The sequence below is a fragment of the Lithobates pipiens genome, unplaced genomic scaffold, assembly GCF_037356315.1.
Source record: "Lithobates pipiens isolate NorthernLeopardFrog02 unplaced genomic scaffold, aLitPip1_a1.2 Scaffold_3, whole genome shotgun sequence".
Taxonomy (NCBI): domain Eukaryota; kingdom Metazoa; phylum Chordata; class Amphibia; order Anura; family Ranidae; genus Lithobates; species Lithobates pipiens.
Window position 1 is genome coordinate 191306169 of NW_027507790.1, and position 25256 is coordinate 191331424.

General features: G+C 43.6%; 1 protein-coding gene across 2 annotated transcripts in view; it reads left to right on the forward strand.

Moving 5' to 3' along the window:
• The window catches only part of SREK1 (splicing regulatory glutamic acid and lysine rich protein 1), a 95926-nt gene that overhangs the window by 60507 nt on the left and 10163 nt on the right, over positions 1-25256 (forward strand). For both annotated transcript variants that reach the window (XM_077462652.1, XM_077462651.1), the window contains 5 exons: positions 6785-6915; positions 9054-9159; positions 14297-14416; positions 18668-18811; positions 20496-20588. In XM_077462652.1, coding sequence (XP_077318778.1) covers positions 6785-6915; positions 9054-9159; positions 14297-14416; positions 18668-18811; positions 20496-20588 — 594 coding nt within the window. The remainder of the gene's footprint in view (positions 1-6784; positions 6916-9053; positions 9160-14296; positions 14417-18667; positions 18812-20495; positions 20589-25256) is intronic.

Below are 25256 nucleotides of genomic sequence, written 5' to 3' on the forward strand. Positions count from 1 at the left end.
GGAGGAGGATGTGACGATCACCATGCAGACCCTGCAGGAATTTGGGTGGCTGTTGAAACTAAAAAAGTTGTTGATTGTACCGACTCAGCGTCTGGAGTACCTAGGCTTACTGCTGGACTCCATGGAAGCGTGAGTGTTTCTCCCTTCAGACAAGCTGCAGACTCTCAGAGCCACGGTAAAACTGCTGATGTACCGCAGGTGGTCGTCGCTATGCTTCTGCATGCGAGTCCTGGGACTCATGGTGGCCTCCTTTGAGGTACCATATGCCCAGTTTCACACCAGAGTCTTGCAGAAGGAGATTTTGACAAAGTGGGAAAAATCTCTGTGGTCCCTGGATCGGCAGATTTAGGTGAGCCAGTTAGTCAGGGATTCCCTGCTGTGGTGGCTGAGGTCCCTTGCACTTCGGTCTGGGAAGTCATTCCTACCTCTGAAATGGACAGTGATCACAACAGACGCCAGCCTAACCGGCTGGGGTGGAGTAATGGGAGTTCGGTCGACCCAGGGCCTCTGGTCGGTGGAGGAATCCAAGTTGCCGATCAATCTGCTCGAGCTGAGGGTGATCAGGCTATGCCTCTCCACATGGTCGATAAGACTTCGAGGGTGTCCGATCAGGATCCAGTCAGGCAGTGCCATACGTCAATCGCCAAGGAGGAACAAGAAGCTTGGCCGCCGCATGGGAGGTCACTCACATCCTTCAGTGGGCAGAGCGACATGTACCGGCCCATAGGCCGTTTACATCCCGGGAGTGGAGAACTGGCAGGCGGGCTACCTAAATCGCCAGATGCTGGACCCAGGAGAATGGGAGTTGCATCCGGAGGTGTTCAGGCTACTGTGCCTGCGATGGGGCACATCAGACATGGATCTTCTGGCCTCCCGTCTCAATCGGAAGGTGCCAAGATTTGTGGCCAGGACAAGAGATCCTTGGGCAGACGCGTTAGACGCTCTGGTGGTTACGTGGGATCAGTACCAGCTGATCTATGCGTTTCCTCCGCTGAAACTGTTACCTCGAGGGGATTACAGTAATACGGATTGCCCCAGATTGGACCCAGCGTCCCTGGTACACAGACCTAGTGTGCCTGGTGGCGGACGTGCCATGGCGACTGCCGTTACGAGAGGACCTTCTGTCTCCAAGTCCGATTCTCCATCCTGCTTTACCATCGCTGGTTTTAACGGCATGGCTATTGAGAGCCAGGTGTTGAGGAACCGGGGTCTTTCAGACTCAGTGATTCCAACTATGCTGAGAGCGCGGAAATCTTCTCGGAAGATATATTATCATACCTGGAAGGCCTAAATCTCCATGTGTAAGGAGAAAGGATGGCGTCCGCGCTCCTTTTTCTATATTCAGGATCCTGCTGTTTCTGCACAAAAAAGTAGACCAGAAATTGGCTTTAAGCACCATTAAGGGACAAATATCAGCTTGCTTTTTTTTTGGGGGGGGGGGGGGGGGCCCTGTTGTCTCACTCCTCTAGTGAGCACCTTTGTTCAGGGGCTCCGACATTTAGTGCCTCCGGTGCGTCCGTTACCACTGTGGGATCTGAACATGGTGTTATCGGTGCTTCAAAAACCGCCATTTGAAAATATCAGAGAGATCCCTACACCTTGGGCCTTCCGAAATAAAGCGTCTGTCGCTTAAGTATGTAAAGCGTCGACTTGGTTGTCTGTCCACACCTTTACAAAATTCTACAAGGTAGATGTCTGCATCAGCTGATGCCTGTTTATGCCGCAAAGTTTTGCAGGCGGCCGTATAATTCCAATTGCACTTACATTTTTTTGGGGGGGTTTTTGGTAAAAACACAGTACCTTTTAATTAAATGCACTGTTGCATTTGTTACCGCAGTTCTGAGGCAGTGACTCCCAGATGAGGAGCACTCCTTTATTTGTGGGTAAAAAAGTTCTTTTGTTATTCCCACACACTGTTGTTTTTGTGGGTTAGGCTCCGTTCACACAGGGGGCGACACGAGGCGACACGACTTGCCGTGACCTGACAAGTCGCCCCCGTTCTGTACTACGGAACCGTTCTAAGAGGAGCGACTCGAGTCGCTCCGACTTAGATAAAAGGTTCCTGTACTACTTTTGGGCGACCTCGGGGCGACTTGCATTGACTTCTATACAGAAGTCATTTGCAAGTCGCCGCTGAGGTCGCGGCAGGTCGCGGCGCGGCAAGTCGTGTCGCCTCGCATCGCCCCCTGTGTGAACGGAGCCTAAAGTTTTTATACTAGTTCCCACATGCCACTGTGGGGGGAAGTATTTATGCTGTTTTCCCACCCCTCGTTTTGGCACTGCTTGGGGACGTCCCAATGGTCTAAGAGAGGAGCTGTCAGTCGGTAAACGTAAGAGAAAATAGGATTTTTTGTACTCACCGTGAAATCCTTTTCTCTTTAGTTCACCGACTGACACAGCACCCTCCCCTCCTATTTTTATCTACGTTATACTGCTTGTTGACGCACTGAGGCTGCAGTAGCAGGCTGAGGGGTTGTTGTTATAATAAAAATATTTTAACATGTTCTGCCTAGTCCTCTCCTGAAGGTGGCGTAACAACCCAATGGTCTAAGAAAGGAGCTTGTTAGGCGGTGAACTACAGAGAAAAGGATTTTACCGTGAGTACAAAAAATCCTATTTTTCCTCTTGCACCCACTGAAAGCCATCTCTTCTCTCCCTCCCACTGGCATTTTAGCAAGTCCAGGAGTAAAGTATATCGGTTACAATAAATCCCGCCACTCCTATCCTAGTTTCGTTTGTCTTCCTGACCCCCCCCACCCCCCATGTGCTCCTTTTGGTCCCCCCCTTCCCCATGCAGTGCTGTCCTCCTCCTCCTGCCAGCTGTTGCAGGGGATGTTTCAGGATGTAATGGAGAGCAGGGAAGGGGCATGTAATAAATGTAATTTACCCACCCCTTCTTTCACTTGTACACAGTGAGCGATCGATCACTTTTTGTCTATAACTGAAGTATGATAAACTGAATGAACAGGAAGCCATTGAGCACTTCCCACTGAGGCTGTAGAGAAAGGGAATCTCTGTCCTCTTTCTCTGTCTCAAAAGTGATATGTTGGGTATCTGTTTAGACTCCGGATATTTCGCCAAAGCACCCAATCCCCAACCCCTAAACCCCCCCCCCCCCCACCACCAGCTATATATTATAGAGTCTGGAACGCTTATGTTTCCTGGTGTGAATCCAAGGGTTGGCACCCTCGGAGATATATTATAGACAGAATTCTTGCCTTTCTACGGTTAGGCATAGAGATGAAGCTGGCCCTGAGTACTATTAAGGGTCAAGTCTCAGCCTTATCAATTTTGTTTCAAAGACCGCTTGCTACGCATTCTTTAGTCCGGGGTTTCATGCACGGAGTGCTGCGGATAAATCCGCCAGTTCGATCTCCTTTAAGCCCTTGGGATTTGAATCTAGTTTTGTCGGTGTTACAAAAACAGCCATTTGAACCATTACAGCATATTCCTTTAGTCCTTTTGACAAGGAAGCTGATATTTTTAGTTGCTATATCGTCAACAAGGAGGGTGTCAGAATTGGCTGCTCTTTCTTGTAAAGCGCCATATTTGGTTATTCATGAGGACAGAGTGGTGTTACGCCCTCGTCCAGGCTTTTTGCCAAAGGTAGTTTCAGGCTTTCATCTGAATGAAGATATTGTCCTGCCTTCGTTTTTTCCCAGACCAGGTTTCAGGGAAGAAAAATCTCTAATTGTCTTGATGTAGTGAGAGCAGTGAAAATCTATTTGAAGAAAACTGCTCAGAGTCGTAAGACTGATGTCTTATTCATTCTTCAATCCTAAGAAGGGACAGGCAGCGTAGAAATCCACTATCTCCAAGTGGATTCGGCAAGTTATAATTCAAACTTATGGTTTAAAGGGAAAGATTCCCCCTTTTCAAGTTAAGGCGCACTCTACCAGAGCGGTTGGTGCTTCTTGGGCAGTGCGTCCCCAGGCCTCCATGTCTCAGATCTGCAAGGCCGCAACTTGGTCTTCAGTACATACATTTGCAAAATTTTATCAAGTAGATGTAAGATGGAATGAGCATATCGCCTTCGGGCGCAGTGTGCTGCAGGCAGCAGTCTAAGTCCTCAGGTCTCGGGGTTACCCTACGGGTTTTTTCCCCTCCCCTCAAGTAGCATTGCTATGGGAACATCCCACCAAGTAATTACTTGAGACTCTGTGTCCTATGATGTACGATAAAGAAAATAGGATTTTTAAAACAGCTTACCTGTAAAATCCTTTTCTTGGAGTACATCATAGGACACAGAGCTCCCGCCCCTCTGTTTTATGGGGTAAGAGTATATTGCTTATATTGCTTGGCTACAAAAACTGAGGTCCTCCTGTAAGGAGGAGGGGTTATATAGGGGAGTCAACTTCCTGTATTGGTTATACCAGTGTCAACACCTGAAGGTAGGCCTATAACCCACCAAGTAATTACTTGACTGTGTCCTATGATGTACTCCAAGAAAAGGATTTTACAGGTTAGCTGTTTTTTAAAAATCGTATTATTTGAACCTATAAGAGACTGCCTCTTCTCTGCTCTCAACAACATGGTGGTGTTTTTTGTAGAGGTCGACCGATATGGGTTTTTCTCTGGCTGATGCCGATATTTATAAATCGTGGCGGCCGATTATATAATGCCGATTTTTTTAATTTTTTTTTGCCTGATATGTTAGGCCGATTTTTAACTTTTTCTTTCCCCCCCCCTTCATCTCATAAAATCTAACAGACACCTTTTACACTGGGTCATTTTTCAGGCGCTTTTTGGCTAAAAATAGCACCTGTAAAGTGCCTGCAAAACGGCTCCCCTGCAGTCTGTGTGAAAGTCCGAGTGCTTTCACACAGAGGCGATGCGCTGGCAGGATGTTAAAAAAAAAAAAAAAAAAAAAAAAAAAAAAAAAGCAGCACGTTTGGAGTGGTGTATACCGCTCCTCCACCACTCCTGCCCATTGAAATGAATGGACACCACTGCCGAAGCGCATGCAATGCGATTTGGCAGCGGCGCTTCACGGGTGCATTTAACCTCTTCCTCAGCCACTAGCTGGGTTATAAGCGCCCCGCTAGAACCCGAATAGCACCGCTAAAATGATGTTAAAGCGCAGCTAAAACTAGCAGCGTTTTACTGTCAACGCCTACCCGCTCCAGTGTGAAGGCAGCCTTCAGTAATAAGTGATACAGAAAATTTCTTACATTTAAACATTTATTAAACAAAACAAACCTCCAATCAGTTCACTTGTATGTATAATTTAGATTAAAAAATATATATATTAAATACGCAAAAAACAGGTAATCAAAACATTTGGATGAAAAAAATAGGCTAACTTTACGGTTTTTTTATTTTTTTTAAATCATTAGTGTCTTTTTTTTCCCCAAAAAATTGCGTTTGAAAGATCCCTGCGCAAATGCCATGTGACATAAAATATTGCAACAACCGCTATTTTATTACCTAGGGTCACTGCTATATATATATATATATATATATATATATATATATATATATATATATATATATATATATATATATATATATATATATATATATATTTATTAGAACTCCCAAAAAATATATATTATAAGTGATTAGCAGAAAATACTGGATTTTTTACTTGTAAGCAACAAGTATCAGAAAAGATTTAGTCTTTAAAGCGGTTCTTCACCCTAAAGGGGAAGCTCCGCTAATCTAATCCCTCCCCCCCCCTCCGGTGCCACAATCGGCACCTTTCAGGGGGGAGGGGGGTACAGATACCATCTGTACCCACTTCCGGGAAGACCCCCGCAGACGCTCCCCCCCGTTGTGTTCTGGGAAACACAGTTCCCAGGACACAGCGGGGGACCAGTAGAGATGCGCAGCGCGACTCGCGCATGCGCAGTAGGGAACCGGACAGTGAAGCCGCAATGTTTCACTCCCCGATTCCCTGACAGAGGATGGCGGCGGGGGCAGCAGCGAGACGAGCGATCGCCGACATCGCTGGACCCTGGGATTTTATTAAAAGTCAGCAGCTGCAATATTAGTAGCTGCTGGCTTTTAATATTTTTTTTTTTTTAGGTGCAGAACCACTTTAAATGGTTAAACTGAGAACACAGAGTTGAATTCATAAGTGTAAACATTCTATCTCTTTACTCTTTTCTTGGCAGACTGCCCAGAGAGAAGACTATAAAGACTCAGGCAATTTGCATTGACTTCTATTACAGAAGTCATTTGCAAGTCACGCTGTAGTTATAATCTGCTTTTTTATCAGCACAATTGGCCGATGCCGATTAATTAAAAAACAGCCAATATCGGTCGACCTCTAGTTTTATGTCACCATTACCTCTTTCAGGTGAGTGTTTAAAGCAGAAATTCACTGAAAAATGTAAGTTCCACTCTTCCTCCTTGTCCACCCCCCCTTCTACTTTTCCAGCATACGTTTTTTGTATTGGGGAGCGGGTACCTAGTTTTGACAGGTACACTCCCCAGGTACACTGAATTCGCATAGGCTGGCTTCCCCCACTTAGCATGGCAGCACTGTGAAGAATTGACCTTGGTGAGGACAGCGCTGGATCTTTGGACAGATGTCTTTTTATTAAAAGTTGGCAGCTAAAGTATTTGTAGATGTTGACATTTATTAATTAATTTTTTTGACTGGAAAACCTAACCTGGCGGCCTGGTCTGGTGTCTTTATTTTTTATGCCATAGTTGAATCATCTTGTATTTGACAGTATAATCTAAAGATTTAAGACTCGTGTCCCTCAATGGAACCCAAAAAATAACATTTTACAATGAGTACAAATATCCTATTTTTTTTTTTTTTTTTTTCATTCAGAATCAATCATTCTAATAATGCAATTGTGAAACCCCCTGAATTGACCCCACAAGCTGCTGCAAAGGAGTTAGAAGAGGTGATGAAGCGGGTACGAGAAGCACAGTCATTGATTTCTGAGGCCATTGAGCCAGGTATGTCACTTCCAGACATGGGTGAATTGTATTTTCCAGTGTTGAAAAATTAATTATGCAAGCGTGTGCTGTCCAACCTGGTCCTTGGCCTGCAGACTGCCTTTGTCGAGGGCTGATCACTCGCATGTAATAGCTGGATGAGAGATTACATGCGAGTCGCTGTGATTAGCTGTGGAGCCGGCAGCTTCCCATTGCTTTAATTGTATCTGCCTCTTACAGCTAATTGTGGGAACCCCTGCTGCAACTAACCGGCGTGCCGTTGCATTCACACCTTTAAGGAAGGTTTTCATCTTTGCTTTTCATTTGGCAATGATGTCCTAACCTTTAGAGCCGGTTCACACAGGTGCAGCACGACTTGCAGCGTGACTCTGTAAGGCAACCTGCACACGACTTCAGTGGCGGCTTGCAAAATGACTTCTGTATAGAAGTCAATGTAAGTCAATGCAAGTCACCCTAAAGTCGTCCCAAGTAGTACAGGGACCTTTTTTCTAAGTCGAAGCGACTTGAGTCGTTCCTATTAGAACAGTTCCATAGTACGGAATGTGACTTGTCAGGCAGCTAAGTCGCCTGACAAGTCGCCCCTGTGTGAACCGGGTCTTAGGCCTCCTACACACTGGACGTTTTTACAGCAGCTGTTTTTGGCTTCAGACATTTTTTTTTTTCCTACAGTCAAACTTCTTATCATGTTATCCAAGTCCATGCACACACAGGCTGTTATCAGCAGTTTCTGACTTCAAAAAACCCTCAAAACTAGCGGGTTCTGAGAGGAGATTTTCAGCTGTAAAAACACTAACTTCAAACGCTGATAAACACTCAATTGCGGCTCACCAGCGTTTTTGACGTTTTCGATCCATTGAAAAAATTTTTTTTCTTTTTTACAAGCAAAAAACTACTGGAAAACGCTAGTAAATGCTAAAAACCGCTATTGCAAAAATATTGAGACTCACTGCAAAGCTCCTGGCGTTTTTATAACATTATTTTAACACCCAGTGTGCTTGAGGCCTAATTAGGGAAAAACATTTTAGGAATGTAAATTTAGGCACTGAATTTAAAGAGGAAGTAAACCCTGATGAGTTTACTTCCTCTTTCATTCCCTGCAAAGCATAATGGACTACTATGCATCGCATAGTAGCCCATTATGTGTCACTTACCTGACACAGGAGCCAGCGAAGTCGCCGCTGTCCCCTGTAGTCCGCCGCATCCATCTTGCTGGTGGCGTCTCGCAGCTCCGCCGCTGTCATTCGGCGGAGCCGCGATGACGTCACTCCCGCGCATGCGCACGGGAGCCGACACGTGCGGCAGATTCATTGTTGGAAATGCCACGCTCAGTGCGCCTGCGCGTCGCTGTCTTCAGGCGTCTGTCTTCAGGCAAATATCTCCTAAACCGTATAGGTTTAGGAGATATTTCTTGGACCTACAGGTAAGCCTTAATCTAGGCTTACCTGTAGGTCAAAGTGGTTTGTAAGGGTTTACAACCACTTTAAAAATAATTGGGAACCTGTATAAAACTCAAGTAGTTTTACCAAAGAAAAAGTTTGTCTCCCATGATGCAATATAGGTAGACTTCCCCTATTTTGCTATTCTGCTCATGACGGGGCTAAGAGTTGGAGACGCGTAAAAAATGCAGAGTGCGCTATGCTGGAGACTTATCTGCAGCTCTCCTATTGCAGTATAAAAGGCAGAGCTGTTGGTTCTATTTAGCAATTTCAGCAGCTCCACATTTTATAACAATATTCTGCTATTCATTTAACCTCTTGCTGGTTGTGCAACGCATATATGTGGCACCAAGATGGGTGGACTTTAATGCCTAGCTACCGTCTAGTGTGTCTGTGTCTAGTGCAACAGGAGGTTGTGTGCTTCCAGTACATTGACCAAGCATTCACTGACAGCTTATGGTCAAGGCTTTTGATTGGGACTCACAGGCTTCCACTCATGTGACTGCTGTGAGAGCCAATCAGTTTTCACTTGCTACAGAAGCCGAAGCATGAAGGACTTATATTTAATTTTAATTATATTTAATTTTATCTTTTTGTTTTCTTTTAAATGTATATATGGGAAACATCTGAGGATCAAATTTTATGAATGCACTTTGCTGTTTTTTCTTTTTTGCATTCTATATTTGTGTTTATTCTGAATAGAGCCTGGTAAACCAGTTGACAAGGTATTGCAGCAACACTCCAGATCGCGCTCACCATCTCGCTCTAGATCCCGTTCTAGTTGGAAACGTTCACACTCAAAGCACAGGTAGATTAAATTGTTGACATAATGGTTTTGGATTCGTTTTATGGTAATGTACATATTCATCATAATATCAAACTGCAAAATGCTCAACTTTAACGCAGCTCTAATAAATATATCATTTGTAATTTTTTAAGTACAAGCAGTTTATCTAAATTTGACTTGGTGTTAGCCTATTTCAGTCCCCTTTACAGCAATATTTGGTGAATGGGAGAGGGAAGCAACACAAGGAGCCATTCCAATGTGCTGCAGTGCAACAAGCATTCTGATAGGAGGGAAAGGCAGAAAGATGAGCTTATTCTTCTGCTTCTCCTTTCATTGTTGAGTCACAGGGTGGGGTTTCAGGAGGAGACTTGTAGGTGAAAGTAAAACTTGGAAGAAGATGGATGCCCCGTACTACAGGGGACAGCAGTGACATCGCTGGCTCCTGTGTCAGGTAAGTGACACATAATGGGCTACAATGCGATGCATAGTAGCCCATTATGCTTTACCTTTGCAGGGAGACAAAGAAGTAAACCCATTAGGGTTTACTTCCTCTTTAATTTTCAGATATGTACCATAGTTTGTGGATTTTATAACTTTCCTACAGGCTAAATATACACTGATTTGGGTTATTTTCACCAAAGAAATGTAGCAGAGTACATTTTGGGCTAAATTTTATGAAACACTTTTTTTATTTATTTTTTTAATGTTCCGTTTATATCTTAGTTTCAGTAATTCAAAAAGTGAAACTCATATATAGATTCACTACACACTTGGTGATATATTTCAAGCATTTCTTTCTTTCAATTGTGGGGATTATGGCTTACAGCTATTGAAAATCCAAACTTCACGATCTCAGAAAATTTGAATATTGCATAAGACCATTTTTTTTATACAGAAATTTTGGTTTACTGAAAAGTATGTCCATGTACTACAGTATAGTATGCACTTAGTACTTGGTCAGGGCTCCCTGTGCATGAATTACTGCATCAATGCGGCATGGCATGGAGGCGATCATTCTGTGGTACTGTTAAGGTGTTATAGAAGCCCAGGTTGCTTTGATAGTGGCCTTCAACTCGTCTGCATTGTTGGGTCTGGCGTCTCATCTTCCTTTTAAAAATACCCCACTGATTCTCTATAGGATTTAGGTCAGGCGAGTTTGCTGGCCAATCAAGCTCAGTTATACCATAGTCATTAAACCAGGTTATTGGTACTTTTGACAGTGTGGGCAGGTGTTGAATACTGCTGTAAAATGATATCGACATCTCCATGATGCTGGTCAGCAGAGGAAAGCATGAAGCACTGGTAGAGGGCTGCGCTCACTATGGACTTGATAAAACGCAGTGGACCAGCATCAGCAGAGGTGTTTTCCCAAAGCCCACTGACTGTGGTAACTTCACACTGGACCTCATGCAACTTGGATTCTGTGCCTCTCCACTCTTCCTCCAGACTCTGGAACCTTGATTTCCAAATGAAATGCAGAATTTGCTTTCATGAGAAAAGAGGGCTTTGGACCACTGAGCGGTAGTCCAGTCCTTTTTCTCCTTAGACCAGGTAAGATGCTTCTGAGGTTGTCTCTGTTTCAGGAGTGACTTGAAACAAGAGATGCATCAGTTGTAGCCTATGTCCTGGATACATCTGTGGTGGCTTTTGAAGCACTGACGGCAGCCGCAGTCCACTCCTTGTGAATCTCCCCCAAATTCTTGAATGGCCTTTGCTTCACAATCCTTTCAAGGCTGTGGTTATCCTTGTTGCTTGTGCACCTTTTCCTACCACACTTTTTCCTTTCACTCAACTTTCCATTGTTATGCATGGATACAGCAATCTGTGAACAGCCAGCTTCTTTAGCAATGACCTTTTGTGACTTACCCTCCTTCTGGATGGTGTCAATGACTGACTGTCTTCTGGACAACTGTTGAGTCAGTAGTCTTTCCCATGATTGAGAAACCTACTCACCCAGACTGAGAGACCATTTAAAGGCTTTTACAGGTGTTTTGAGTTTATTGGCTGATTAGAATGTGACACCAACGCTCTAATATTGAACTTTTTCACAATATTCTAATTTTCTGAGATACATTGTATCTCAGAAACAACACTGTATACAGTGGGGAAAATTATTTGATCCTACTTACAAACAAATGAAGGGTCTATAATTTTTTTTTTTTATAGATGTATTTTAAATGAGAGACTAAAAACCAAAAATCCAGAAAAAAACACATGACACGAATGTTATAAATTGAGTTGCAATTCAGTGAGTAAAATAAGTATTTGATCCCCTACAAACCAGAAATAATTCTGCCTCCCACAGAGTGCCCTACAGTAAGTGCACACCTTCAATTTAACCTCCCTGGCGGTGATCCCGAGTCTGGCTCAGGTTAGGATTTTACTATCATCATAAGCGGTAACCCCAAGCCAGACTCGGGATCGCATCGCTGGATACAGGGAGAGGTTACTTACCTTGTCCCCTGGATCCAGCAATGTCCTCCGCGCTGTGTGATCGAGCCATCCTCCGCTCGATTCACACAGTGCCCGAGTGCCGCCGAGCCCCGTTCCCTGCAACGTTACGGCGCACAGGAGCGGAGATCAGCGCCAAATTCAAAAAGTAAAAAACGCAAAACACGCACAGTACTGTAATCTTACAGATTACAGTACTGTATGAAAAAAAAAAAAATACACACCCCCTTTGTCCCTAGTGGTCTGTGCAGTGCCCTGCATGCACTTTTATATTATAAATACTGTTTTTTTTTTTTCTGCCTGGAATTTGGAGATTGTCCATAGCAACCAAAAAGTGTCCCTTTATGTCAAAAGTGATTTTAGACCAACTAGAAAACAGCGATAATTATAATCACTTGCAGAATTGAGCGATAGTGATTTGTGGGGAAATTCGTCATCAATCACTAAATCTAATGACAGTGACCATTCTGCAAATGAGCAAATTTCAGTGTTTTTGGATTTGATTACTTATTGAATAATTTTTATTATATTATAAACTTTATCATACCCAGGATGTCTGCTAGACTCTGGTTTGAACAGATTTAAGAGAGTTATTCCTAAGAATTGCAGGACTACAATATAAAACGCCAAATTTCCATCCAAAATAATTGTACCGCTTTCAGCACCTAAAAGCAGAACTAATCATACCGCCAGGGAGGTTAAGAAGGTGCTCATAATGACAACTCGTGTATAAAAGACATCTGTCCACAGAATCTCTCTTCTATTCAAACCTCACGATCCTGGGCAAGACCAAAGAGCTATCAGAGGATTTCTGGGGCAAGATTGTGGACCTGCACAAGGCTGGAATGGGCTAAAAGACCATCGGCAAGAAGCTTGGTAAGGAGGAGACAACTGTTGGAGTGATTATTCGCCAGTGGAAAAATACAATGTAACCATCAATCGCCCTTGGTCTGGAGCTCCATGCAAGATTTCGCCTCATGGGGTAAGGATGATCATGAGAAAAGTGAGGGATCAGCCCAGAACTACACAGGAGGCGCTTGTGAATGATCTCGAGGCAGTTGGGACCACAGTCGCCAAACAAACCATTGGTAACACAATACGCCACCATTGATTGAAATCCTGCAGTACCCACAAGATCCTCCTTCTCAAGAAGGCACATGTACAGGCCAATTTGAAGTTTGTCAATGAACATCTAAATGATTCAGAGAAGGTTTGGGAGAAAGTGCTGTGGTCAGATGAGACCACAATTGAGCTCCTTGGCATTAACTCGACCACCCCGAAAAATGCTGACTATGACCTTAAGAACACAATCCCTACAGTAAAGCACAGAGGTGGAAAGATTATTTGGGGCTGTCTTTCTTCTAAAGGTACAATGGACAGGGTCATATATTGTATAATCTTGGATGAGAACCTACTTCCCTCAGCCAGAACGCTGAAGAGGGGTCATGAATGACCCAAAACATACTGCCAAGGCTACAAAGGAGTGGCTCAAGAAGAAGCACATAAGGGTCATAGTGGCCTAGCCTGTCTCCAGGCCTTAATACTATAGAAAATTTATGGAGGGAGCTGAAACTTAGTTGCCAAGCAACAGACAAACCCTAAAGATTTAGAGACCATCTGTAAAGGAGAATGGACCAAAATCCCTCCTGAGATGTTTGCAAACATTGTAGCCAACTATAAGAAACATCTTACCTCTGTGCTTGCCAACAAGGGTTTCTCCACCAACTACAAAGTCACGTTTTGCTTGGGGATCAAATACTTATTTTATTCACTGAACTGCAACTCAATTTATAAAATTTTTATCGGGGGTTTTTTTTTTCTTCTAGATTTTTGGTTGATATTCTGTCTCTATGATTTAAAATACACCTATGATGAACATTTTATACCCTTTGTTTCTTTGTAAGTGGGCAAACTTACAAAATCCACAGGGGATCAAGATCAAATCATTTTTTCCCCCCACTGTGTGTTTGTATGTATATCTAGATAGAGAGATCTCTATATATATTCACCCCTATTAAAATGTCAGGTTTCTGTGATGTAAAAAAAAGGTCAAGATATGCCATGCTGATAGATTTGTACCCAAAAAGACTGAATGCTGTAATGAAATCAAAAGGTGCTTCAACAAAGTATATATAAATAATTTCAGAATTTGTCCACATTTAATGTGACCTATAAACTGTATAATTGTATAACTGTCAATTGAAAATCAAACTTAAATATTTTTTGTGGGGAGGGGGGGGGGGGGGTAAAAAAAAAAATATGGTTACATAAGTGTATGTGTATTTATAAACACTGTACCTTCCTTTTTAAACAGAACCTATCCCTATGTAGAAGTAAAAGCAGGGTTCGCTATGGAGTGCTAGTTTCATTCCATATTGTGCCAGACACAGATACCAGAAATGTGATTATTGGATATAACAGAGATACAGTGTGGTATTTTGTAAAATCAGCAAAGTATTTCAAATTTAGCTGTTGATCTCACAGAAATAAAGGGGGATAAATGCAAATATATATTCTTTGTTGTTTGGATGTCATTTTATTAGAGTTTCTGGAATACATTGTTATATTTTCACCGTCTTTGTTTCATACGCTGATTAAATGAGTTCAAGTGTTCTTTACAAGTTATATTTGCCCTAATACGTATAAGGGCTGTAGTAATGTACTAAAGTACTTTTTAATGCTGTTCATTGTTGTCCTCACTGTTTAGAAGTCGATCACATAACCGTTCTCGGTCCAGACACAAGGAGCGACGGAAATCTAAGAGTCCTCACAAAAAACGCTCGAGATCTAGAGAGCGACGCAGATCAAAAAGCAGATCACGCTCTAGGTAACTGAAATGCTGAGCTAAGACACAAAAAAAAAAGATTTTTAGGGCAAATCAGTCTCTTACATTTTTCACTTATGTTTTAATATACATACGTGTATATGATTGGCTTAAAGTACATCTTTTCAGGCAAATGGGTTAATACAAAGCTGAGATGCATGTTTATGTGAACCATTTTTATTACCTTAAAGCAGAGCACCACCCAAAAGGGGACGTTCTGCTTTATGCACCACTAGTGTGTCCCCCCCCCCCCCCCCCCCCATGCCAAAATATTCCACTTTTGGGTTGCCATTTTGGGGGGGAGGAAGAAGACTGGTACCTAGTTTTGATAGGTACCTGCTCCCACTTCCGTTTGAGCAGTGCAGACTCCCTCTCTTCTAGTCTGAATGTTGCTGTGTGGAATATTTAGATTGCTTGAGTTGAAAGCTGCATGTCAAAATGACTAGACTAATGAATGTATATGCTGATCGGAATGTTTTCTCAGATGGTGCCCTTTATGCACACTATGCCTGCAATCTAAGGTTTAAAAATAAATAATTTGTAGAATACCACAGGTACTTGCTGGCACCGCAATATCTTAAACACAATAATATCAGCTAATGAACTGTCACACACTCTTTAGACCATCGGAATGTGTACAGTGTGCAAAATGTGAAAATATCTAGAAACGGCAAGAAGCCCATTACACACTTGTCCATATTTGGTAGATTCTCTTCTGTTGAGGTCAGTAAAAAGGTATCAAAATGCAGGTCAAACTGCGTTGTACTGGACTTTAAAATGATTGGTAAAACGCACAAAAAGGTATGTGAACACACATTAATGCATGGATGAACATGTCGATGTGGGTTATGTGTTTTGATGCATTGTCATTGATTTAAGTTGAAAGCATGTGACAAAACTGATGTGTAAAGAGACCCTAATGCAGTGTTCAATGCTCAAGTGGAGTTTTTTTTATATTGTTTAGTGGACAGCTTGAAGAAACCATATCCACTATATCCCACGAAAGGTGTCCTCAGCTGTTATAAACCAGTTTAAGATCATGTGTACCGTATATACTCGAGTATAGGCCGACCCGAATATAAGCCGAGGCCCCCAATTTACCCCCAAAAAAACTGGCAAACTTATTGACTCGTGTATAAGCCGAGGGTGAGACATGCCTGTCCATCCCTGTGTGTGTGTGTCCGTCCATCCCTGTGTGTCCGTCCATCCCTGTGTGTCCGTCCATCCCTGTGTGTCCGTCCATCCCTGTGTGTCCGTCCATCCCTGTGTGTCCGTCCATCCCTGTGTGTCCGTCCATCCATCCCTGTGTGTGTGTGTGTCCATCCATCCATCCCTGTGTGTGTGTGTCTCCATCCATCCATCCATCCCTGTGTGTGTGTGTCTCCATCCATCCATCCATCCCTGTGTGTGTGTGTCTCCATCCATCCATCCATCCCTGTGTGTGTCTCCATCCATCCATCCATCCCTGTGTGTGTCTCCATCCATCCACCCATCCCTGTGTGTGTCTCCATCCATCCACCCATCCCTGTGTGTGTGTGTATCCATCCGTGTGTGTGTGTGTGTGTGTGTGTGTGTGTGTGTGTGTGTGTCCAGCCTACCTTTGTCCCGAGCCTCCGTCCCGTGCCTTGCCTCCTTGCCTCCGTTCCGTCCCGTCCCGTCCCGTGCCGTGCCTTGCCGTCGTGTCGTGCCTTGCCTTGCCTTGCCTTGCCTCCGTCCCGTCCCGTGCCGTGCCGTGCCTTGCCTTGCCTTGCCTTGCCTCCGTCCCGTGCCCTCTTCGGCGGCCATTGTAAAATTCAAAAGCCGCGCCTCCTCCTTCGCCTGTGATAGGCGGAACACTGAATTTCCCAGCAGCCTGTGTTCCGCCTATCACTGACGTCGTATCATCCTCGTCCGTAGTACGAGGATGATACGATGTCCGTGATAGGCGGAACACAGGCTGCTGGGAAATTCAGTGTTCCGCCTATCACAGGCGAAGGCGGAGCCGGAGGCGCAGCTTTTGAATAGTAGAATGGCCGCTGTCTGTCTGCTCGACACGCTGATCGAGCGGGCAGACAGCGATGACTCGAGTATAAGCCGAGGGGGGCACTTTCAGCCTCAAAAAAGAGGCTGAAAATCTCGGCTTATACTCGAGTATATACGGTACTTTAAATTCTAATCCTACTATCTATATCTTGTCAGAATCTGAAAATAGCCAGACCAGGCAAAGTGTTGATGGCCCACTGCTTTTGCAGCCTAATATTACTCTTTGCCCAACGCAGATGGGATGATTATATGAGCGATTCTTAGGCCTCATACACTTGGACGTTTTTACAGCAGCTTTTTTTGCTGCTTAAGAAGGCAACTCCATGTTATTCAATGGGCTCATACACACCATGGCATTTTTGAGCTGTAACAGGCATGGTCGTTTTTTAAGCTCCAAAAAAAACCAAGGACTCCAGCGTTAGAGCAGTTTTGACGCTGATGCCGAAAAAAGCTCAAAAACGCACATTAACGCTATACCGAAGTTTTTTAGCATCAGCGTTTTTAAGCTGTAAAAATGTTTGTGGGTAATTTGAGAGTGGAAAATAGCAGAGGGATGTTTTTTTTTTTGTTTTTTTTTTAAATGTGCCTTGGTGTTAACGCTTAAAAACGCTGTTAAACGCGAATTGACGCCAAATCAAAACGCTAAAAAAATCGTTTTTAATGCTGCTTTTTTCCCAGGTGTTACTAGCTTTACAGCCCGTTTTTTTTTTTTTTTTAAAACGTCTGTGTATATGAGGCCTTACTCGTATAAAGAATGTTCACCCCTGGAACTGCTACTCCATTGTATACATTGATCAGCCATAACCTTATGACCTCCTAACATAACATTATGAGCCCTCTTTTAATATTGAGTAGCCTCCCCCCACTTTTGCCACCAAAACTACCCTGACCTGTTGAGGCTTGGACACCAAAAGACTTATGAAGGTATGCTTTGGTATCTGGCACCAAGCTGATAGTGCCAGATCCTTTAAGCCCCTGCTGGCTTGCCTTCTTTCCATAGTGCATCCTAGTGCCATTTCTTCCCCAAGTAAGTGACACATTTATCCGGCCTTCCACATGATGTAGAATAAAATATGATCCATCAGACCAGGCCGCCTCCTTGTATTGCTTGATGGTCTACTTCTGATGCTCAAATGTCTGTTGCAGGTGTTTTGGGCTGTGGACTCTGGTTAGCATGGGCATTCTGACTGGTCTGTGGCTATGCAGCTCCATATGCAACACATTGCGTGTGTTCTGATTCTTCTCTATGGGAACCAGCATTAACCTTTTCAGCAATTTAACTACAGTAGCTCTTCTAATGGACTGGACTACATGGGCCAGCCTTTCCTCCCCGCGTGCATGAGTGGCTGCTCATGATGCCGGTTCGCTGGTTTCCCCCTTTAGGACTACTTTTGGTCGGTCCTGACCACTGCAGACTGGGAACATCCCACAAGAGCTGCAGTTTTGGAGTTTCTCTGGCCCAGTCATCTAGCCATTCCAATTTGGCCCTTGTCAAAGTCTCTCAAATGTTTACCCTTGCCAGCACCCCAACCCCCCCCCCCCCCTTTTTTTTTCTACTTTTAGCACATAGGGGCCCTGCCTAATATATATACCACCCACTTTCAAATAATGTTGTTCACTTTACCTGTCAGTGGTCATAATCGGTGTACATTTCATTATTTTTTTTTTTCTGTAAACTCTAAAGACCAGTGTGTAAAAACATCAGTTTCTTAAACCAGTCATACATGGATTAAAATTTGGCCAGTTCAGCAAGGAACGGATGAATTTGGATCCATGAATGGACTTTCTGGCTGTACCGAAGTCTATAGTTTGACTTCTCTGAATTCTGTACAATCACCCCGTTGGGTTTTTCCTGATCGATCAACCGCTGGCTATAGCCGGAAACACTGATCATTGTAAAAATACAACAGCTCAAGGGGAGTGATTTCCCCCATCCACATCGAATGTGTGAATGAGAAAATAGTGTACGGCCTGCCTAAGAGGAAAATACAATGTCTGCAATCTGCAGTTACTGTATGGTCAAAGTCATGCATCACACCTCATTGCATGTTTTCTGTACTGAATTGCGGTCATATGATTTGCTGTTGGGCTGTTTGCGTGAACGAGAAGGTGTAACTAATAAAGTGGCCACTGAATGTTTCATTGCTACTAAACTTAACTCTTTAGTTGATTACAACACTTTGAAAATCATATTGTAAAGTCTTTTATTCTAAATTTCATTTGATGTTTTAGAGAGAAGAAGAGAGACAAGGAGAAAAGTAAAGGTAGGGAAAAGGAGCGAACAAAAGAGAAAAATGATAAAAGAAAAAAAGAGAAAAGGTCTCGTAGCCCCTCAAAGGGCCACTCATCTGTCAAAAGGTCCCGCAGTGTTAGCAGGTATGACGTTGCTCTTTATTTTTTATTTTTTTTACATTTATTTGTGTTTGTCTACATAATGGTGATGCAGACAGTGGTGCTTTACAGGTATATGGAAATATTAACGTGGTATTAAATGTTCAGATTTAAAAATAAAAAAACTGCTCTGTGCAATGGTTTTGCACAGAGCAGCCCCAGTCCTCCACTTTTCTGGTCCCCACCAGGCATTCCTAACCACTTAGACTAAACCTTTTTCTGACATTTGTTGCTTACAAGTATTTTTTGCTAGAAAATTACTTAGAACCCCTAAACATAATATATATAAGCAGAGGCTCTAGAGAATAAAATGGCAATGTTTTATGTCACACTGTATTTGCGTAGCAAACCAAACCAAAGTTTTTTTGTATAATGTCAAAGATGTTACACCGCGAGAATCATGATCTTTATTCCAAGCAAAAAAAAAATTGTGCTCCTCATTTTAGCCAGAATCGTGCAGCTCTAACTTACTTGCTTGTTTATATGTGCATGTATGTACATTATGTTTAATCCTGATCCCTTGTTCCTGTAGGAACAGAACTGATTTTTTTTTAGGGCATGCGTGTATAGTTATACCAGCAAGGACCGGCGCTGCTCTAAAAAAATTGATCCATGGACAGATTGCTTTTTAGAAGTATTTGACAGGCAGTAAAGTGGCAATATGTTGTCTCTTCACTGCCTGTTTTAACCCTTAAAGGCAAAATCGCTGCTTCCAGTGCACACCGTTTCAGGGCGGTTGCAGCGCAGCCCTATTCACCTGGGGATATACTTTCATTAGCAGCCAAAGCATGTGTACACCTCCAGCTGGTGCCTCTACAAAGGGGGAGCAGTTGGGGATTGTAAAAACACGTCTCAAGCGTGTGGTTCCACTCTCCAACCTCACATGTGAACAAGCCCTTGTTTCACATCTGTGTGCTTGTGTGCTGCGTATAGGGCAGCCCATTAAATTCAGAAACATGGGGAAAGGCTTCACTGACTTTTTATTTTCTTTTAATCACGCTGAAAACTTGCCACGTTTTTTCCAATGCATGGGGGTACCATTAAAAAAGTCATCCTTGCATGTATGCCAAAGAGCACTGTGTGGTAGGAACGCGCGTGCATTTTTTGTGATACGCAGTAGTGTGAACCAAGCTTTAGACTGAGGTGCCTTAAAAGTTAAATTACTTCTTCAAGGGCTCCCTGACTGGAAAAAAGTTGAAAAACGCTGCCTTAGGAGTCCTTTATGGTAAGAAGCAAACCCAGGACTGCAGGGCTAAACCACTTAAAGCCAAATTTTTCCCTCAGGTTTATTTTTTGTTTATATCTTTAATACATTAGAGATGTACACTTTGGGGTTGATTTACTAAAACTGGAGAGTGCAAAATCTGGTGCAGCTCTGCACAAAAAACAATCGGCTTTAGAAGCTGACCATAATGCCCATCTTTGGGAAGCGCTACTTATCTGTCACTTTAGTACTTTTCCTGCCAGGGACTGTCCGCTTGCATGCCACAGTGCAGATTTACTTATGTTATTAAAGTTTTGTTTCTTTATTGTATAAAGTCTGTTATGTATGACACAAATTTGACTTGTTTAACGTGATAAAAATTGTATTTATAGATCATTTTAAACATCTATTAGGTCTGTCCTCACAATTCGTTATTTCAGAATGTTTTTTTTTTTTTTTTTGCAGAGAAAAACGCAAAAGGAGGAGTCGAAGTATTTCCAAATCTCCCCGAAATTCCAAAACCTCAAAAGGGTTTTCTAGGTCTCCTACTCCTAGAAGGTAGTACTCGGATTCTACTTGTCACTGACTGAACATGTGTTTGCAACATTTTGTTAGCAAATGTTTTTTCCATAGTACAGGGCTAGTTTTTGCACAGTTTTTGGAAAGGGTTGGGCATTTCTTGCTGCCTAATTAGTGTATATTTATAGGAATAGAGTAATGAAAAGATGTAGGTAGACGTGGCGCTATACCTCAATTATTACAGAACAAAGCAAATGCAAAACTAAAAGAGCCTCTTTTATATTTGCCTAAATATATCTACTTATATTGCGCTTAAAAGAAACCTTAAAAGGAGGAATGGTTGTGTGGTGTTAGACCCCCCTGGTGTGTTTATTTGGGGGTTACTCCAAAAAATCGTTTTAGGTGATAGTATAAAGGCCAACTGTATTAGAATATGTACAGTGCCTTAATAAGTTAATACCAAAAGAAGTAATGAAAAATATAGTATGTTCTTATTAAGTAGTGATTCAAAATATAAAATGTGCAAAATAATTGTAATAAAGCGAATGTTTGAATATGGTATTGAATGATTAAATAGATGAATAAATAAAAAGTGAAAAAAATTATTGAATTAAAAAAAACCACTTGAGTGTTAGACCCTCTGCCTAATATTAGAAAAATTCAACAAATTAAGTGTTGGTCCAAAAAAAAATATATATATATCCATATATACACACACATGTATACTTATATCTGTATATATGGGGAAAAAAACAGTAGCCGGGGTTGAAAGAGTCGTTCTCCCAGTGATCGTGGAGGGGAAGAGAGGTGGCTGGATAAGCACGGGCAACATCGCTTTAACAGCTTTCATTTAAATTGCAGAGTGTTCTTCACACTCGTTGTCGCACAGTCCCGCCTCCTGGCCGGGTACTTTAATAGACAGAACACCCGTCCAATCCCAGGATGTGTGACTTATGTCAAAGTACCTGGGCCATTAGGCTGGGCTGTATGTGACTGCGAGCACGGGAAACGCTCAGCAATTTATATGAAACCTGTTACAGCAATGTTCCCCGCTCTCTGGTGATCCGGCCGTTAATCCTCTTCCTCTCCTCTCTTCCCCTGGACAGCTGAGGTAGCATTGATGGGCACAGGTGAGGGTGCACTGATGGGTACAATTGTTCAATGTTTTATGCAGAATTAAGATATAAATATTAAAGTTTTTTATTTAATGAGATAAATTATGAGGGTGTGTTTAGGGGCAACTGGTGGTAACTCTTGAGGCCTGACTAGTAGCTCAGGACTTGAAACTTAGAGCCCTGATTAGATTGCAAAGACCCTGAAACTGAGCTGCAGCACGGTGGCCAAGACCATACAGAGGTTTAACAGGACAGGTTCCACTCAGAACAGGCCTCACCACTGTCGACCAAACAATTTGCATGCACGTGCTCCGCGTCATATCCAGAGGTTGTCTGGCAAATAGGAGTATGAGTGCTGCCAGCGTTGCTGCAAAGGTTGAAGGGCTGGGGAGTCAGCCTGTCATTGCTCAGACCATACGCCGCACACTGCATCAAATTGGTCTGCATGGTTTCCCAGAAGGAAACCTCTTCTAAAGATGATGCATAAGAAAGCCCACAGTTTGCTGAAGACAAGCAGACTTAAGGACATGGATTACTGGAACCATGTCCCGTGGCCTGATGAGACCAAGAGAAACGTCTTTGGTTCAGATGGTGTCAAGCGTGTGTGGCGACAACCAGATAAGTACAAAGACTAGTGTGTCTTGCCTACAGTCAAGCATGGTGGTGGGAGTGTCATAGTCTGGGGCTGCATGAGTGCTGCCGGCACGGGGGAGCTACAGTTCATTGAGGGAACTATGAATGCCAACATGTACTGTGACATACTGAAGCAGAGCATGGTCCCGTCCCTTTGGAGACTGGGACACTGTCCAGTATTTCAACCTCATGACCCCAAACACACTTCCAGGGCCACCAATGCCTTGCTAAAGAAGCTGGGGGTAAAGGTGCTGGACTGCCAAGCCTGTCTCCAGATCTAAACCCTATTGAGCATCTTTGGGGCATTCTCAAATGGAAGGTGGAGGAGCGCAAGGGCTCCAACATCCACCAGCTATCATGGAATAGTGGGAGAGGACTCCAGTGGCAACCTGTCAAGCTTTGTTGAACTTCATGCGCAAGAGAGTTAAGGCAGTGCTGGAAAAAAATGGTGGCCACACAAAATATTGACACTTTTGGACATTTTCAAGGTGTACGCATTTTTGTTGTTGCCAGAGGTTTAGACATTAATGGCTGTGTGTTGAGTTATTTTGAGGAGACAGCAAATTTACATTGTCATACAAGCTGTACACTCCACTCCTTTACATTGTAGCAAAGTGTAATTTCTTCAGTGTTGTCACATGGAAAGATGTAATAAAATATTTACAAAAATGTGGGGTGTACTCACTTTTGTGAGCTACTGTGTGTGTATGTATGTATGTATGTATGTATGTATGTATGTATGTATGTATGTATGTATGTATGTATGTATGTATATATACACATATTTTTTATTTATTTTTTCATACATCATGGGACACACTCAAACTAATATTCATTACCTGCTGGGTTATACTTTATCTCCAGGTGAATGGACACTGGTAGACCAAGGGTCTTTAAACTGGAAGTGATCCCCTATATAACCCCTCCCATACAGGAAGCGCTTCAGTTTTTTTACTGCAAGGTGGATGGCACGGTTTGTTTGAGCTCTCTGAGCTCCAGGTCTCTAGTCCCACAAACGGTTCCAAAAATTAGTCAATGGATTGACCAATCGGATCCATTTGACACAGGCTTTTATGCTTAGATAAATGATACCCGAGCCTCGCAAAGAAGTCTTAAAATCCTGCAAGGTTTTGCCTGTAATGTGGCCTCCGGGCCCTGAACCCTGCGGAGTTGAAATCCTGGACACTACAGTGCTAAGGCGTTTCCTGCACAGGTCCAAAGGAGTTGACCCTAAACATGAAAGGGTACCCAGTCATTAAAGGTCCAAGTGACAGGAACCCGCCGTGAAGGGTTTAGATTGGGCCCTTAGTACCCTGTGCCTGGACGGGTAAGTGAAACCCCTTTCTCTTTATCGTACGTCACAGGACACAGAGCCACAGTAATTACTGTATGGGTTAAATGGCACCTTCAGGTGATGGACACTGGCACAACCTAGACGTGAAGTTCAATTCCCCGTATAACCCCTCCCCTTACCGGGAGTACCTCAGTTTTTTTGCCAGTGTCTCTTAGGTGTTGGTCACGAGTAAAGATGTGCTAGGCTGAGCTCCGCTGGAACATTCCTTGCTGGGACAAGCTATGCAACCAGATCCATTCAGTGTCTTTTCCAGGCCCAGTTGAATGGTACCCGGGCCTCGTGTCGGAAGAAACAGGGTTTTGCCTGTAACTCTTCTCTTTTTAGAGAGATGGAGCCCGGGATCCAGTATATGTTTTTTTTTTTTCAGCCATATTTCCTGGCGGGGTGCTTTACAGGCCCAGGAGTGTGGATCCCCCAATAAAAAAGGGGCCCTGGTTCGTGGAGATTTTTTAATGGAGCCCACCGCGAGTGGTGAATATTGGGGGTCTGTCAAGAGCATCTACCGGATTCCATTCTTCTCAGTCTCGCTCTGTCATTACAGGCTGCACACTTCCTCCAGTCCGAGCCCCAGTAAGACGTGGGAAGGGGTGTTTCCTCTTTTGAATGTCCCCCCACCTGGACAGCTTTTCTCCAGGAGGCAGTTGGCGGTATGCCGCACCGCTCCCGCTGCCATTACGGCGGTTCCCCATCCTGTAGCTCTCCTCCACCCCAGCCCTCCCTCCACGTGCTATCCAGTCGGATCAGAGCCCCACTTGCGCGGGAAAGCAGTCTCTTGAAAAAGTTGAGGGGTGGGCACGGTGGATGGTCAGAAAAGGGGGGGGCTTGTTGGCGTGATTCAGCGTCCACAACGTGGGCTGTTTAAGCTATAAAGTGCACATTTTTTCAGGTGCATGCAGCTGACGGAGGGACACAGAGCAGACAGATGGCATGGAGTGTTGGTGATACAGGCATTCCCAGGGCATGTTTACTTAGCATCAGGCTAAGCTTTAATAGCAGCGGCAGTTGCTGGACTGTTGCTGAGCAGTGGGTGCGTTTGTGCTCAGCACTATGTCCCGAGGGGGGTGGTACAAATACCACAAAAAACAAGGGCACAAAGTCACCCTAAGGACCCTCCCTCTGCAACACCATCCAGCCCCTCCCCCCAAAAGATCTAGGGAGGCTGATCAGAGTGAGCCATCGGGGTCGTCAGGGGCTGCAATTGATTCCGAAACTTCAGCCCCTGTCTGTAACTGAGGAGGTTTTCTCATCAGCAATGAATGGATTGGAGGAAAGGTTAGCGGCTTTAATCGCATCTTCACAGAGTAGAAGAAAGCTCTTTAGGTCCCCTTCTACCACCCAGGATCCTCAGAGGAACAGTGGGAGAGGGAAGATTTTTACCCTAGGGGACCGTAAAGAGACTGATAACTCCTCTTCTGAAGAATCAAGTGGGGAAGGACCACCTTCCGCTTCACAAGCTGAGTTGATGGTGCATTCTCTTACTGAAATGGTCCGCTCCACATTTAAACTACCCTTAACGGAGTCAGTTGAAGAGCCCACTTCTTGTTTGGGTTCACTAAAGCCTCCTCAAGCTTTGCGTGCCTTTCCTGTCCATTTATTTCTGGAAAA